Source organism: Mastacembelus armatus, chromosome 16 (assembly GCF_900324485.2).
Source record: "Mastacembelus armatus chromosome 16, fMasArm1.2, whole genome shotgun sequence".
Classification (NCBI taxonomy): Eukaryota; Metazoa; Chordata; class Actinopteri; order Synbranchiformes; family Mastacembelidae; genus Mastacembelus; species Mastacembelus armatus.
In genome coordinates, this window is record NC_046648.1 from 15,868,142 (window position 1) to 15,883,711 (window position 15,570).

Sequence of the window (15,570 nt, forward strand, 5' to 3'; positions counted from 1 at the left end):
GCAGAAAACCTACTGACTGTGCGAATATGTCTGACAGCCTGTTTTTGAGATCACTACTTTTACTTCAAACTGTTGCAAAGTTGAAAATGTTAGGTCGTTCTATAAATTTGCACTCTGACTTTGTAAATCTGCCTCCACTACTGTTAAATCAGAGCACTTTTTAGAAGTCCCTATGGCACATTCAGCGCTTCACCCTCTCTGAATATTCAGAGTGCACTCTGCGCTCTGGCCAAGGAGGAGGTGCTGCAGCGCCTTCCAATGTTTACACCAGTAGCCAAATGGGAGCAATCGAACCCCCAGTGATTTCTACTAAGCTTGCTTTAACTTCACTCAGTAAAAAATAACTCCTCCTCTGACAGGCTTTTAATTCACATGCACACCAAAGGGATCATTATTAGTGTAGACATATTGTGACTCTGACAAAAATTAATTTGACCCTGAGCCTGATGCATTTACATCTTTTTTCACTTTCTACCAATCGAACGTGAGTGTACTCTTTCCTTTAATGGAGTACTGTGTAGATTTATGAAGATTTTCTGTGGTGTGCAGTGGGAGTCATTTAGTAAATGACCTCATTCAAGAGACAAACTGTATAAAGCCAATTATTTTTTGTTTTATTATTTTTTGTTTTTATCCTTTGCCCCTACCACCCTCGTTGATTTGTTTGATCTTTTGATTCGAACCTAAGTTAATCCCTCAGCTTTTCTTTTACATGTTGGGTGTGTGATGTTTTTCTTATGTAGGAGTGCATTTTTGGGCATGCGACCGTGTTTGTGCGTCTGCTCATGTGAGACTTGTCTCTTCCCTTTGTCACCATGTCTTTGAGGGGAAGGTCAGAGCAGTTTAGGCCACGTGTTACTGTGGCACATGGATGAGGTAGGACGTGGCTGCCAAGGTAATTGGCCTGTTTGTTTGTTTTCTGCTCTCCTAGAAAACACCACAGTACCACTTGCATCGCAGCACCTAATTGCTAATTGCACACACATCATTTAAGTTCTCCTGGATTGGAATGACCAGGATTTTTATTGTTTTTCAGTCTAGCCAGCAAATTAAGTTTTAAAACACAATTCTTATTTTTTAGTTTATGATACCAACATTTTAATATTTGAGTCCATGCTTATTTAAGAAAAAGTTGTTTACAACACTGTTTTAACAATAGTATAGTAGCTACAGTATAAAGCCTTTTTTATTTATACTGATTAATTTGTTCTGTACAGTGTGTCATCAACTGACATGCTGAGGTGTGGGAACCCCTTGTCTCAACATATTTTACATGTACCTGCCATAAGGTGTGCCACGTAGGGGAACAGTGAGAGCAGATACTTGACCCAAACCTGCCATATGGCCCCAACACGGTTGCCCAAGCACAGCCCATATGGTCCACGAATGTCTGGTGCTGCTGCCGTTTGGTTTCTCATGGTGCATTCTTAGTGATTCATGTTGAGTCTTTTATCTTGGTTAATGGAGTTACCATCTTTGCCTCAGTGTCTACACAAGGAGAGAGAGAAAAAAATCTGGGAGTGGTGGAGGGAATTAACTGTAACACAAAAACACTTTGGTAATCTGTCATTTGCATGTTGAGTAGTTTCCAGGATTTAAAAGAAGGGTGAAGCCTTAGCATCATCTTAATTAAATGACCTAAAGCGGTGCAAGGCGCTCCTGCTGCACTTTTGGACAGATGTTGGAAGTTTGAGTGAAAACTTCCACAGTGAGCCAGCCTAAACAGACATAAGATGCCATCATTCATCACATTTCACTCACCCTGCAGTGATTAATCAACTGATGGATAGGATTTGACATATCAATTTACCTACGGGCTTATATGAGGGGTATTAAATGTGCTCTTCTGTAACCTGGACCCTGATTAAAAGTAGAGGAACTGTGTTTTGTTCAAACATAATCCAGAAGAATTAACTCTTTACTCACTGGTGTTTGGTTGCAAATATCCTTCCCAACAGTTTTTATTTTATGTTAAAACACCATCTTTAAAAAAAAAAAAACACTACCATCACGATATTAATTAGAACTAGAGGTCCATGGTTGTGTTGCCTCTTTAGGATCTCTGCAGCTCTACTAGCTAATAGGAGTTCAGTAATCCCACTAATATGCACTAGGAGGTGAGACCAAGAGGAACATGTGATAGCAAGGTTTAACTCATACGCCAACCCTGCCCTCCCTTTGCATCCAAACCACTAAACATTAACATTTTTATTCACATTAGATCTTCATGCTGTATTTGAATCAGTAAACAAGCTGTAAACCATAAATAATTATTACATTTGTAATTCTGACTGTCATTAGGATATACTGGTAACAGGAAAAATTAGCTGTGTGACTCAAGTTCTTGAAGGAGCCTTATATGTTACCCATAGTAGTGATAGATTACCTCCTTTTAGTTTGACTTCCTCCGTGTCATTGAAAACACATCTGCAAAGCCCAGGGCCTCCTACTCTCTTCATCTGTAGCCAATGGTGTGTGTACTGTACAGTATTTCTGCATGTGTGTATGTGTAGGCGTGTGTGTGTGTGTGTGTGTGTGTGTGTGTGTGTGTGCAGTCCTTGACTGCGGTGGATGGGTGCTGATTAGCCAAGCTGCCTGGGTCTTTTGTGCTGCTCAGACGGGGGTATAATTGTTCTTTGTTCAATGTTCAGCATCTCTTTGAAGTCTCTCATTCAATTTGTGTCCTTACAGATTCTCTCTCCCTTCTGCCTTCTCTATGGTATCCACCCGCGCTTTTTCACAGGGTGTCAGACCCCTGTGTTGTAATTACATAGAAGCCTATAGAAATATGCAGTACATGAAGCATACAGGATCAGGTATGGATGTGACTTAATGTAACAGAACGAAACTGTCCTGAAGCCTACACTATCATTTTGAATCTATTATTTTAAATTGCAACAAGCTGACTTTCTGATGGAACAAACTAAAAGCATCTCAAGCCTACGCCTGACCGGTAAAGTGGGGAAAAATAACCATCCTGTTCTGATGGTTATCAGGCTCTCCCTAAATGAGAGCATCATTACATATGTTATTTTGCACGCCTCTGACAGCTAGTTTAATAGCAGCACCTCACGCTGCTTTAGTTTCTTTCAGTTGTTCTCACAGTTAAATGGGACATCACTGGTTTTAATGAACTGTTGTGATAATGTACTGCATTACTTTCAACCAGCCAAGATAATGTGGCCCATTAGAGTTTGTCTAAGATATAATGTGGTATATAGACAAACTGAGAGAAAAGAGAAGTGTGCTTGAGCGAGAGAATCCTATTGGTTCTTACTGCCAAATTTCCCTTAGGAGAGAGCTGTTTCTGCACGCACGAAAATCTCTGGCAAGTAAGCTGTTGTGTGTAGAGAGAGACAGAGAGAATGAGGGCAGCCTCTAATAAGAGAATGATGGTTTTGTTTTGCTTTTTTTTTCTTTGCATGGAGACAATGGAGGGAAAAAGAGAACTAGGTTGTGAAAACCTGTTGACTGCATCAGTTGCCAAGGGCTACCTGTTGCTGACAATACGTGTGTATGTGTTTATGTTCATGTGTTGTATTGTTATGTTGTCTGGGAGCAGATAAAGAATGCGGCAGCTAACGTGCTAAGGGAGACCTGGCTCATCTATAAACACACAAAGCTGATGAAGAAGATCGACCACTCGAGAGTCCGCAAACACCAGCGGAAGTTCCTCCAGGCTATACACCAGTGAGACCACGCCTCACACACGCCCACACACACACACACACACTCACTCACACACTCACTCATGCACGCAAGCACATGCACATAACAGTGCTGCTGGGCTGATCAAGCCTTTGAAATCAGCTGTACTTTCTATCCACCCACAGGTTGAATCAACGCTGATAATCAGATAAAGTGCATAAGTCCCTACACACACACACAGATTCACAGAGACACTGTAAATGAATCATCATCTACTAAAGGGCAGGTTCACTCCAGGCAAATACGTTGTGGGACTGGATAATCAGTGTATTGTGTACTATTAAAAACACTTTGATCATTGTATTCTGTACTATAGAGTGCTTGTTGATAGAAATACATATAGCCAAACTTAATCACACATTGTACTTAATTTCTTCCATAGTTACTTTTGAATGGCCACAGGTATGGTTGTCCAAGTGGCATTATCTTCATCCTTTAACATTGCTTGCTCCTTTGATATTTAACAGTCTAGTCTAGACTTGAGAGCATTAAAAAGTGCCTTCATCGGTCTGGTGTCAGGAGATTCTTTTAATTGTAACATAGAAAGGCTTAGCTTGAAGCATGTGGGTTGTGGATGAGAGGCGCACTCCTTGAACACACTAACGGTAATTTTATGGGGATATGAGAACATTTTCTGCCTTAAACCTGTTAGCGTAACAGTGAGACAAGTTCATCTGGAGATGCAGCCTCATAAAAACACTCTCACTTTATTATAATGGAGAGTGCACATTTTATTTTATTTTACTTTAGCTAACTACTCTAATTTTTTTATCTAATTTCATTCCCCTTTATTTATTTCCACATAGGCTTTATTTCCTTAAAGGTTTCTTGGTAGACCATGGTATTAACTACCATGGTTGTTTGCTCTAGATCTTTAGGTCTCAGTCTCAGTTAAAGATATGTATATTTTGTATTTGTATTTTGTATATATGTATATTTTCACCTGCATTATAAAAATACAGCATTTCAGAGCACACTTTGTGCTAGTTGTATTTGTACACTCAAATCCAGCAACACGCTGCAGGTGGAAATTAAGCTGAAGGTGACCGCTTCACAGTGTTGTCTGGTCCCAGAACGATCAGCTTTGTGGGCAAATCACTGTGTATTTACTGGGCTTCAACTTTGTGTGTATCTGTGTGTGTGCGTGTGTGTATGTTTGCAGATTACGCAGTGTGAAAATGGAGCAGAGGAAACTCAGTGATCAGGCCAACACACTAGTGGACCTCTCAAAGGTGAGATAAACACACATGCACGCACACACACACACTTCAATTTTTTTTTTTTTTTTATTACTACAATTTTTATTCATTTATGTATGACACCCACTTTGCAGACAAATAACTATTGCATAACTCATACCTACCATGCCTTCCCCCCACAACATACCTCCGTTTTCACGCTGACCTGCCCATTTCTGTGGCATTGCATTGCCTAGCAACCAGAACAAGCGTTAAACCAGGGATGACTGAGTGAGAGAGTGAGGAGGAAATGAGACGAGGGAGATGTTTTTCTGTTACCATGTGGGTGTTTGAGTGTGAATGTGAGTGCACACGTGTGTGTGCGTGTGCCTGCATGGCCGAGTGTGTGATCGTAAAGAGAAGGTGCAGAGGAGAAGGAAAGAGACTTCAATAAGAGGGAGAGAAAGCTCATGTAAGGGTGTGTGTGTTTCTGTCTTTTCGAGGAGCAATGCCTTTAGCACCAAATATTTTGGAATTATACCATTTCAATGGCTCCATCTCAACTGGCCACTTGTGCGTTTACCATGGTTACTGAGGCCAAAATGTACAAAGCAGAGACACTGCTGCCTTGCTTTCATTCGCTCTCTTTTCTCTCTTATTCTCGCTTTCTTCACAGTGTTATAACACCCACATAGAGACTCCCCACCCAGCCTCTTCTTCTTTCCAGCTTCTACTCCCTCTTGGGCATTTTTTGTCTTTTGCTGTCTTACTCCTCTTTAGCCTCATGTTTGCCCTGTTTCCTCTCTTACTTTACTCTACAACCCCTTTCACTATTTCTTCTAATTCCATTCAAGAAGTATTTTAAACAACCTTTATTGTTATTATTATTATTATTATTATTATTATTATTATTTATTAAAGCAACCACCATAATACTCCTATTTACGTATTTGCAATCTGCCTCTCTCTTTCCAAGTACTTTCTGTCCACTGATTCATCTCCCTCCCCTCTCCTCTCCTCTCTCCTCACCTCTCATTCCCACTCCTCCTCTCCCCTCCCCTCACTTTTCTTTTCCTCCTGTAGATGCAGAGTGTCATGTATGAGCTCATGTCGGAGCTCAATGACCGGAGTGAGGACTTAGAGCGTCAGATGCTGTCCCTGGAGCAACGGGTGGAGCAGCTCACTGCCGGGTTCAGCGCTCTCCCAGCTCACCTCTCGGCCACCCTCAGCGCTCAGCACGCTGCCCTGGTACACCTGCTTCGAGAGAGGGATGCAAGGGATGGTAGAGGGGGAGCAGGAGGTGCTGTGGTCCCAGTGTCCCCAGTTGCTTCTTTAACCACTGCTTCAACTTCAGTTTCTCCAGTCCAGGTCACAGCTTCAGCACCAACCCAAGCCCAGGTCACTACTTTGGCCTTGGAGTCCCCTCTGTCTCCCCAACCACTGGGCTCAGAGGGGAGCCTAGAAACTAGTCCCAACCCCAACACCTGCACCTCCAGCTGCTGAAGACAGCTCTGAGGGGTGGGAGAGGACAAATATGGAAAGAAAATAATGTGAGAACAGGGGGATGTGCTAGTCCTCTCACTTCAGACTAAAAGGAGAGGAAAAAGAGAGGAGAGCAGAAATGTGCGGTGATCCTCTGAAACTAACGCTTCATGAGGGATTAAGATGGAGGGTTCATATGAATGATGAGACATGTAAAGGACTTCGAGGCACTTTCCTTGACGAGGGAAGGAGAAGAAAAATGGTGATAAAATGGAGACTCTAAAAGGTGTGAGGGGGAGGAAGGATGTCAGGCGACTGAAAAATGAAGGTGGAGAGGATGAGGAGGGGGAAGGATAGAGGAAGAGAAAGAACGAGGAATAATTATATGAACTCAGAGCTCCTAAATGGAATCCACTCCAATTAATAAAAAGGCCTTTAATTCTCTCTGCCTTTCTCTTTCTCTGAGTCCTTCTCCCTCTCCAAATCTCTCTCGCCCTTCATCAGGAATTAATGACCATGACTTTTTATCCTTATGATGTATTTTCTATCTGAATGCTAATTGTGTGTTAACGAGCATCCCTTTAACAGAAGTTTTGATCAATACGACCACGGTAAAAAAAACACAAAAAAAAAAACAATAGTGACATGCACCGCCCACACACATGCACACACAAATTATATTGACTCATCATCCATGCAATATAAGGTAACCCGGCACAAACATTGATACACAATCTTTCAGAATGCAGGCCCTATTTACACTCACACAAAGAAATGAATGCACTAGCCCACAAGATAACACTAAAGCCTATACTGCCAAGCACTCAATGCACTGTCAATCTCCACACAGCACTGCCAAGCAATGTAGACGCACTGTAAAAAATACTCATCCTAGCAACTTATTGTTTATGGGTGTGAGCTAATGCAGTAGTTTAGACTTGCAATGGATAGTTGTGACATTTTAACTACTCAGCCGTGAGAATTGTAATTGTTCATTGAACTACATAAATTACAGATGAAGCAGAAATAAGTTGATATGATATTGAGTGACGAGTCATAAAGTCTGTTTGTGATGAAGAAGACTAGCAGATAATAAAATAATGTAACAACTAGAACAGGACTTTATTACTGCATTTACTGATTTAAGGATTGTGTTGAACTTGTGTACATGTTTTAAGTATTTCTAAGTTAGCTGTGCTGAAGTGAGACTTCAGACGAGTTAGATTTTGTCTAATTTCTGCAATTTTTTTTTTTTTTTTATCAAAACCTCAGAAAATGGACAATTCGCAGTTATCGCAAGTGCATTAACATTGGACTGTTTTTTGGAAGAATGACTAGATTTCAACTTGTTTATTAAAATGACATTTCATTGTAGTTGATTCATTTTGAAGATGGCGACCCAACCATTTATCAAATACTGGTTCTACAAGACAAAACGTAACATTTAACATTTAGTGAGGTTCTGTTGTTATATGTTATTAAAACATTAACTGGAGTCTGTCTACCGAGAGGCAAACCAAAATAACAATCAAACTTTCATCTATCAATAATAAATGATCTGCTCATTCTTGTCCTTAGATGTGGTTCAAGTCGGTGGAATTGACTGAGATGCTGTGGTATCTATTGTTTTCATTATGTGAAAAAATGTTAGCGTATTGATTCTTACTTCAGTAACTGAATTGACTTTTTTAGAAAGCCAACAATTAAATATGTGATTATAAGTTGATGTGATTAATATTTTTCACAGTGAATGGTTGTGTCTATGACCCTTCATGAAGGGAAGGAGACCTTACCTACTGCCATCCTTTTTCAAGCTTGCAGTCCCAAAACATCTGTTATCATGAATGTATTCTGTGTAAAGAAATACACTCAGTCTTGCTTGCTCAATCACTTAAACTGCCATGCAAACCCAGGAACAGACATCCACACACACACGTACACACTGTTATATACACACCTCAACAACCAAAGTGCTCTCTCTTAAGTGGACTTCAATAAGAGGCAGGGAACGCTGCTGTCACTGGAGACAAAAGATAGCAGGAGGCGTTGCAGATATCTTGACAATATTTCTGAGGGAATAACTGTGAAATCTGGGCATAGACTTGTTACAGTGCTGTACATGGACTGCTCTTCACTGCTTTAAAACAGACCAAGGTGGACTACGGATGCACACAAGGGAACACAAATAAACCTTATAAAGGATAAATGGCCATGAAGGAACAGCTGTTCACAAAATAAAGGAAACGCAGAAAGAGAGACAAAGGTCTATCTGAGGGGAATTACAATGGTGTAATGGGGAAAGAGACAAGGCTACCTTTCATTGGAGACAATATCAATAACTGTCTTATGGCGACACGCTGTGGCCGGAATACTGAATTACATACGCTTGGAATATTGTAAAGTATGCTGTTAACGAAATCTAGCTTTGTATTGCTTAGTCTTTTCTACCATTATGATTAAACGCAGTTATAGCTGATATCTAATATTACTACACTATAGTATTCTTCTCATTCGTCATGACAATTATAATATTCTATGATGTATTAACAATACGTTAAATAATTATGAACAAGGAAAGTGCCGTTTGAGGTTGAAATTATTTTGTAATTTTATTTTATCAGAGAGAATTAATAAAGTATATATCTATAACATTACAGCTTCATGTTTTCTATGTTGGTATTGTTATTATTTGTTATTTTTCTTTTTTTCTTTTTTTTTTTGCAAGGATTGCCACTGCTGTCCATCATTTAGTAGATACTTCGTTACACTAAAAAAGTGTATTTTTAATGCAAAACACTTCGTCTTTTGTCGATTGTAATACTAATATTTCTATAATTTTTAAGATTACGTTTCACTATAAAATTACCGCCTTAATGGAATTTTATATATAATTTCAGAAAAATAAATTTATATTGAATAAAAAATACGTAATTAGGCTACAACAAATAGGCTACTAAAAATCTCATTAATTGTTGGAAGGCTATTCATTCTTAAATTATATTTCTGGTGAAATATTTATATTTTGCTTATTTAAATCCTACGTCCATGGTGGCCTCTAATGGGTCACTAGTAGGTTGCCATGGATCCACTATTTCCCAGGTTACATCATGACGCCGATTTTCATCCGCAGCCTCTCGCGATCTTTGGAGAAATCTGTGCACGACTTGTAAAAAGTTTAGGGAGTTGTTGCTAATTTTCAAGTAAGTGAGTGAGTTTTTAAACAATATTTTATTGACTTCTTTGTGTTTTAAAGGGTGTAATTAGATGTGATATGTGTTGGAGTTTTGAGGTTATACATTAACTGTTAATGTTTAACTGGTAACGTAGGTCTTTGTGACTAACGTTAGCGTTAGTTAATTTTCACAATTTAAGTTAGCAAAGGCGAGGTTAGCCTTCATTACTAAAAGATATTTAAGTCAGTGCAACAACAGCTAATGTAAGCTACAGTAATGCAGCTAAGCTCTACTTTTTTGCGGAAATTTTTTGGCTCAGGTCACTTATATAAATAAATATAGGAGATTGTGTGTTGATACTGGGCTAGAGTACTTGGTGAAGTCGGTTTTCCCCTTTTTGCTTTTTGTTTTGTTCATTTGCCCATAAAAGAACAGCCCACTGAAATTTGTTATTTGCAAAATGAACATATTAACATTGTTTTCACTAATTGCTGCACATTCCTGGTGGTATGAAATATTCACATATTTTGAGATCCTAGCAACAACTTGTTTAGCTATACGTTAAGTCCCTTCCTTTTATTCGGGTCTTCTGCCTGATACTATCAAAAGCTGATAGTTGAATCAGTGTAAATCAGACACTTTCCTATGAGTTCATACTAACACTTGTCCCAAAGGTGACCACCCAACAATCTTTTTCACATGTAAGTAAATTTACTCAGGCACAAAGGTAAGTCACAGCATTCACACAATCTTTCCTTGGCAGGGGGAATTGATTTTTATTTTTTAATAAATCCGGCATCATACAACAACAATCTTTTTCACATGTAAGTAAATTTACTCAGGCACAAAGGTAAGTCACAGCATTCACACAATCTTTCCTTGGCAGGGGGAATTGATTTTTATTTTTTAATAAATCCGGCATCATATAATCCCAGCCTGTTGTGTGCTTAGCCTAGGGTGAAAATAAAACAGAGTAACAGAGATGTGAAAGCCAGACAGCCTGAGGCAATGCTCTGCCCAGGCCACAGCACGTACCCAGATGTGATGAGCTTGTTATCTGTGTTATTTACTGGCGGGCTCTTCTGTCCTTAGGGCTTTCATCATCTCTCTCAGGCTGTGTATTTTTATGATTGTGTTCTATAATTTTAAGAATAAGGTAATGCCCTAGCCTAGTATTTTTTTTTTTTTTTTTTTTTTATACATTCTTCTGTCTACTCTTCTCTCTCAGCGTCTCGGCATTGTTCAGGAAACCCATTAGGTTTTTCAAGATTGCTCCTTGAGCTGAGAATAGCAAAGGACCCAGTGACAGCTGAGGTCATATGGTAGCAGAGTTTGGATTACTTGAGAAAATGGAAATTGGGACATGTTTTTATTCACATTTCAGCCAAATTTATCTAGAAGAATAAGACTTTAGAACATTTTGTTAAACCAAAACAGAACAGAAAAAACACATTTTAATTAATGTAAATAAGATGCATTAATAGAATCATCAAAGCCCACATTTTGAAAGTAAGCCATTTGTTATAATACACAAAATTTAGCATTTCAGCTGTACATTTTCCAAAGTGAAGTGCAGTAAAATAGTGTAGCTTTATCACAGAGATCCTGTGAACATTAAGACATTGAACACTAATAATGGCCAATTCTCTTCAAAACTAATTTTTGCTCTCTTTCTATTCTCCTACAGGGATTCAGATGACCCACTGCACAGTTTTCTCCAGGCCCGGTTGACTCTGCTCAACCAAAAGTGCCCTGCTGCCTTGTTTGCGTTTTGTCAGACCGGCTGCTCACTACCCCTAAAAACAGACCTAACCTCAGATTCCTGTGTTGGCTCATGTACGTATGTGCATGTGTGTGCATGCAGATTTGTCAGGGGACGAGGAGGTAAACAGGTGGGTGCTGGAGGTCAGCTGCCATTATTACCATCCTGTGCTGGTCCATGATCATGTGATTATACCTTTCAACTCTCATCATCATAACCATCCAAAATGTTACCAGATTCTGTCGGCAAGAGACTGTTCCCATTGCAACCACATATCCAGGCTCTTGCTTGTCTTTGTAAAGAGATGAGTTGATTTGTTTTCTGTACATGATGCTTCTGCTAAGAAATCATTGTGCTGTTGAAACATACTGCATCTTCAACAAGGTACAGAGATGAATAACAAAGGCGCAACGACAGAAATACACACAACACTGCTTACTCTTCCATCCTTTTCAGGACAGTCAAACCATTCACTGTGACCCCACCAGTCATAGCTCACTGGGAAGTGGAGATCTCTGTCCTCCCATTTATTCTGATGTTTCTGTTCTGGTGTTGCCCTGACAACCAGAGGAACCAATATATCAACATATACAGAAAGCCAACAACATGTGTGTGAGAGACAGATATATCAACATTAGAGGCAGTATTGAACTCAAATGGGTTGTATTAATGGCACCCAAGTGTCTGAATTTAGAATGTGTGTGGCTGTTTCAACATGTAAATGTGTGGAAACATCATTGTGAGCTGGTCAGAGAGTGACTGTAATGTTGCTGTAATGATGATGAAAGGAGTTAAATAATAATTGTACTAGAAAGAAGCTAGCCAGACTGTGATTCACATAGGGGTTGCACTTAACCCCCAACACACCACCAAATGAGATGTGAATGCATGCACAGAGATAGTGTAAATATTTGTAATATTCATAGAAACAAAAGCAACATTGTTGGACTTGGTATTCTGTCATTTTCCAGCTCACTGCCAAATGCCTTTAGGCTTTCCCCACCTTTTGGCAGACATTCCCCAATCTTTTTTACAATAGTGTCATCGTTGCTGTGATGTTACAGCCACTCCTGCCTGCTCTCTTTTTTATAACCTTACCTGCTGCAGTTTTTGTATCAGCTTTATGTCCTGGCCCAATTGAATTTGTCACCTCTTTGAACTGCCTTCATTTCAGGTAAGGTACAATAAATTCACTCTGCCTGTGTTTCTACATTTACCATCTTGTTGCCCCATACCTGAACTGTGACATCTTGACTTCTCACATTTTTTACACTTCCTCATAGTTACCTGTTTTTTTTCCTTCTCAAATGTCCAGATTGGAGTGTGGCTAGGCCATGTTGACCTCATGCCTCAAAAGAAGAAACTGCATGAAAGGAGGGGTGAGACAACAGCCAATAAATTACTTTTTTATGGTGAAGGAGGATAGAATTGGGTGGAATTCGGTGTCCAGAGCTGATGTCTGCCTAACACACCTATGACTTCCTATAGCATTTTTCTTTAGCTCATCTTAATGGCATTAGTGAAGTGTGTGTGTGTGTCTGTGTGTGTGTGTGTGTGTGTGTGTGTGTGTAAACTCCACACAGAAAGGCTGTGTTCCCATTTAATGTACACACTTGCATATGACTGGATGCATACAATAACGAGCTTAGGAGTTCATTCCAACATGCTTTCAGTCTTTTCAGTTCAATTAACTTTTCTCATGTTAAGCTCATTAGATATGTGTTTGGATTAGTGGATTCTCTTAATACATAACATACATGGAAGTAATGTTGGCACTCCATTAGTGATACTAGATAAAATAATTACTTAAATTATATGTGTTATAATAGATCAGATTATAGCTCTTAAATGTCTCCCTGATCCATTCAAGCTTACTTTAGTATGCAGTCAGCCTCCTGGATATTAAAGGCTAACACACCCTGACTATACTACAGTCGTTTTATATTTTGTAATTCAGAAATGTTTTATGTACTTTTAATGCCAAGAACTAAGAAGGTTGGCCAGCACCCAAACAGAAGTGAATACAGTAATGTGGAATGTGCACGGATTTCCAGCCAGGCAATTTAATGAATGGGGATGATCATTCCTAGGGAGGGGATGATACAGTTAAAAGTGCTACTCATCTGGTCCCTGGGGAGCTGGCTGTTGTACATGAATAAATTTAGTCTTCTTTTTCTGAAGAAATGATGTGTAAAAACTGTTTTTTGTTTGTTGATATCAACTGTATTAAGTGTATGCGTGTGCTTGAAAATCCTGTCGATCTTGGTTCAGGCTCCTGTGCAAGTGGAAGGAGTGGGTCTAGGACATACCCTTGTCACAATAAAATATTTGCAGATACACCAATACAATATTTGCTCCATGGCAACACTGGCTGCCCACTTTCCCCCCGGCTACATACAGGAGGCATACATGTCTATATATGTGCGGGTGAGAGCGTGTGTGAGAGTCGGTAAGAGACCAAGGGTTGTTAATTGACCTATTTTTCAGGCTGTTCAGTTGGATCGGGATGAAAGGAGAGACGATGGGGTTTTTAACGATGCCACAGGGGAGTTGTGCTTTGCTTCCGCTCCTGACAGGTCTTCTACTGTTGCTACATCCACTGTAACTCAGCTACCTGTAACTCCTCCATATTCAATATAACATATTCACAGCCAATGCCAAGTACAATAAAACTCATGTTTAATTTCCAGTTTTTTCTCTTTGTGTATATTTTTCTTCGTCTTTCTTTCTAGATTTCTGTGTCTGTGGTGCACTTTCTCAGTCTCACCTATTTGTATATAAGGCATATCCCAAGTCATGGTCTCAAACAGGAGGGAAGTTGAGACAGTTAGAGCCCAGCAGTCGTGAGCAGCAAGCCAGCAATCTTACTCAAAATCCAGGTAGGACTCTAGTATGTAGTGCAAGTCAAATGACATAGTTTTAGCACTGTAGACCTACTATACAGTTTTTAATTGAGATCAGTATTCTCTGGGTTTTATAAAAATCAACTATGTGCATGTGTATGCTTCCATCAGATTGTTTTTGTTATAAAACATGGCCTCATAGTTTCCTATGAGGGGCTGAAAGTGGTCTATTGTCTTTGTCCCTCCTCCTCTGACCTCTTCTTCCATCCAGCTCAAACCCTGCCCTCAGTCCCAGCATCCCATAAGTACACCAAGTTTCTTCATTTAGTTTAATTTGCTCTTTTCTATCTTGCCTCCCTGCTGTTAGTGCCATACCCTCTTGTGCTTATCACACACATGCACGCATAGACAGACGCTAAGACATGTACACCTGCAAGCACACACACATTCACAGAAGGATTACATTAGAATTTTATTTTCATTTGAAGTGTGTGCTCTTACCTGCCCCTCTCACTACCTTCTTCCATCCATCCCCTGAAAAGTGATGCTGGTTTCCATAGCAACAGTATGTCTGTATCAGAATGGGAGTTTCCTTACACGGACTAGAAAGGATGCCGAGCAAGCGGAGTCACCAAAACAATACATACATGCATTTTCAAAACTGTTGATTAGCAATCAGTGTGTCCTTCACTCTGACTGCTTATGTTTAATCAGCTCAGAGAAATCTGTTGATTGGATGATCCCCTCATGTAGTAGGCCTGACTATATTGCAAATTGGACATTCAAGTCAAATTGATTTTGATATAACATGAAAAAGGTTTGAGTGTGAATCCCTAAAACAAAGTGCCATTGATGGCAGGGTTTGGGGCTACCCTTGTGCTTACAGTTCATATTGCAGTGATTTACCCTACTGTATTTATCAGCAGTTCCACAGGATTTTACATAATGTGTTTTTCTTAGGATGAATACATACATGCATATGGTACAATTTAGCTGTTGCACTATGTCTCGTCTTTCACACTTTGACGGCCACTCTTGTTTCTACAGTAATGCTATTATGCAACAGAAATAATGCATAAGTAAGTGAGTAAAATTGCTCTTCAGTTTTTCTGCATTTCTATGTGGCGTTTTTGTCTCCTGACATGTTTGTGTTTGTCTCTGTGTGCATTGGTGCTGTTTCACTTTCCAGCAGAATGTAGGTCAGGTGCACAGGAGACTGTAAATTGGTTATTGTTGTGAGTGTATGTGTGTTCTCCACCTTCCACCAAATGCAAGCAGAGACAATGCTATGTTCTACGTATTTTGCTCTAACAATGGCTGGACAGAATAAATGGATGGATAAAAAAAGAATGAATGAGTGAAATTAACAGCCCTGTAAAAATATACTAGCACAATTTAGCAGTTATTAAATGAGATACATTCTT

At 39.6% G+C, this 15,570-nt stretch overlaps 1 protein-coding gene and 1 long non-coding RNA gene across 2 annotated transcripts in view; both read left to right on the forward strand.

Annotated features, from left to right (window-relative positions):
- The window catches only part of kcnn3 (potassium intermediate/small conductance calcium-activated channel, subfamily N, member 3), a 39,788-nt gene extending 32,728 nt beyond the window's left edge, over positions 1 to 7,060 (forward strand). Inside the window, exons 7-9 of the mRNA XM_026317299.1 lie at positions 3,563 to 3,690; positions 4,871 to 4,940; positions 5,970 to 7,060. Coding sequence (XP_026173084.1) covers positions 3,563 to 3,690; positions 4,871 to 4,940; positions 5,970 to 6,389 — 618 coding nt within the window. The 3' untranslated portion in view covers positions 6,390 to 7,060. The remainder of the gene's footprint in view (positions 1 to 3,562; positions 3,691 to 4,870; positions 4,941 to 5,969) is intronic.
- Positions 7,061 to 9,503: 2,443 nt separating this feature from the next.
- On the forward strand, positions 9,504 to 13,850 carry LOC113136663 (uncharacterized). Its single transcript, XR_003296280.1, has 3 exons — positions 9,504 to 9,568; positions 11,229 to 12,682; positions 13,791 to 13,850. It is a non-coding gene; the product is annotated as an uncharacterized LOC113136663 (long non-coding RNA).
- The last annotated feature ends 1,720 nt before the right edge of the window (positions 13,851 to 15,570 follow it).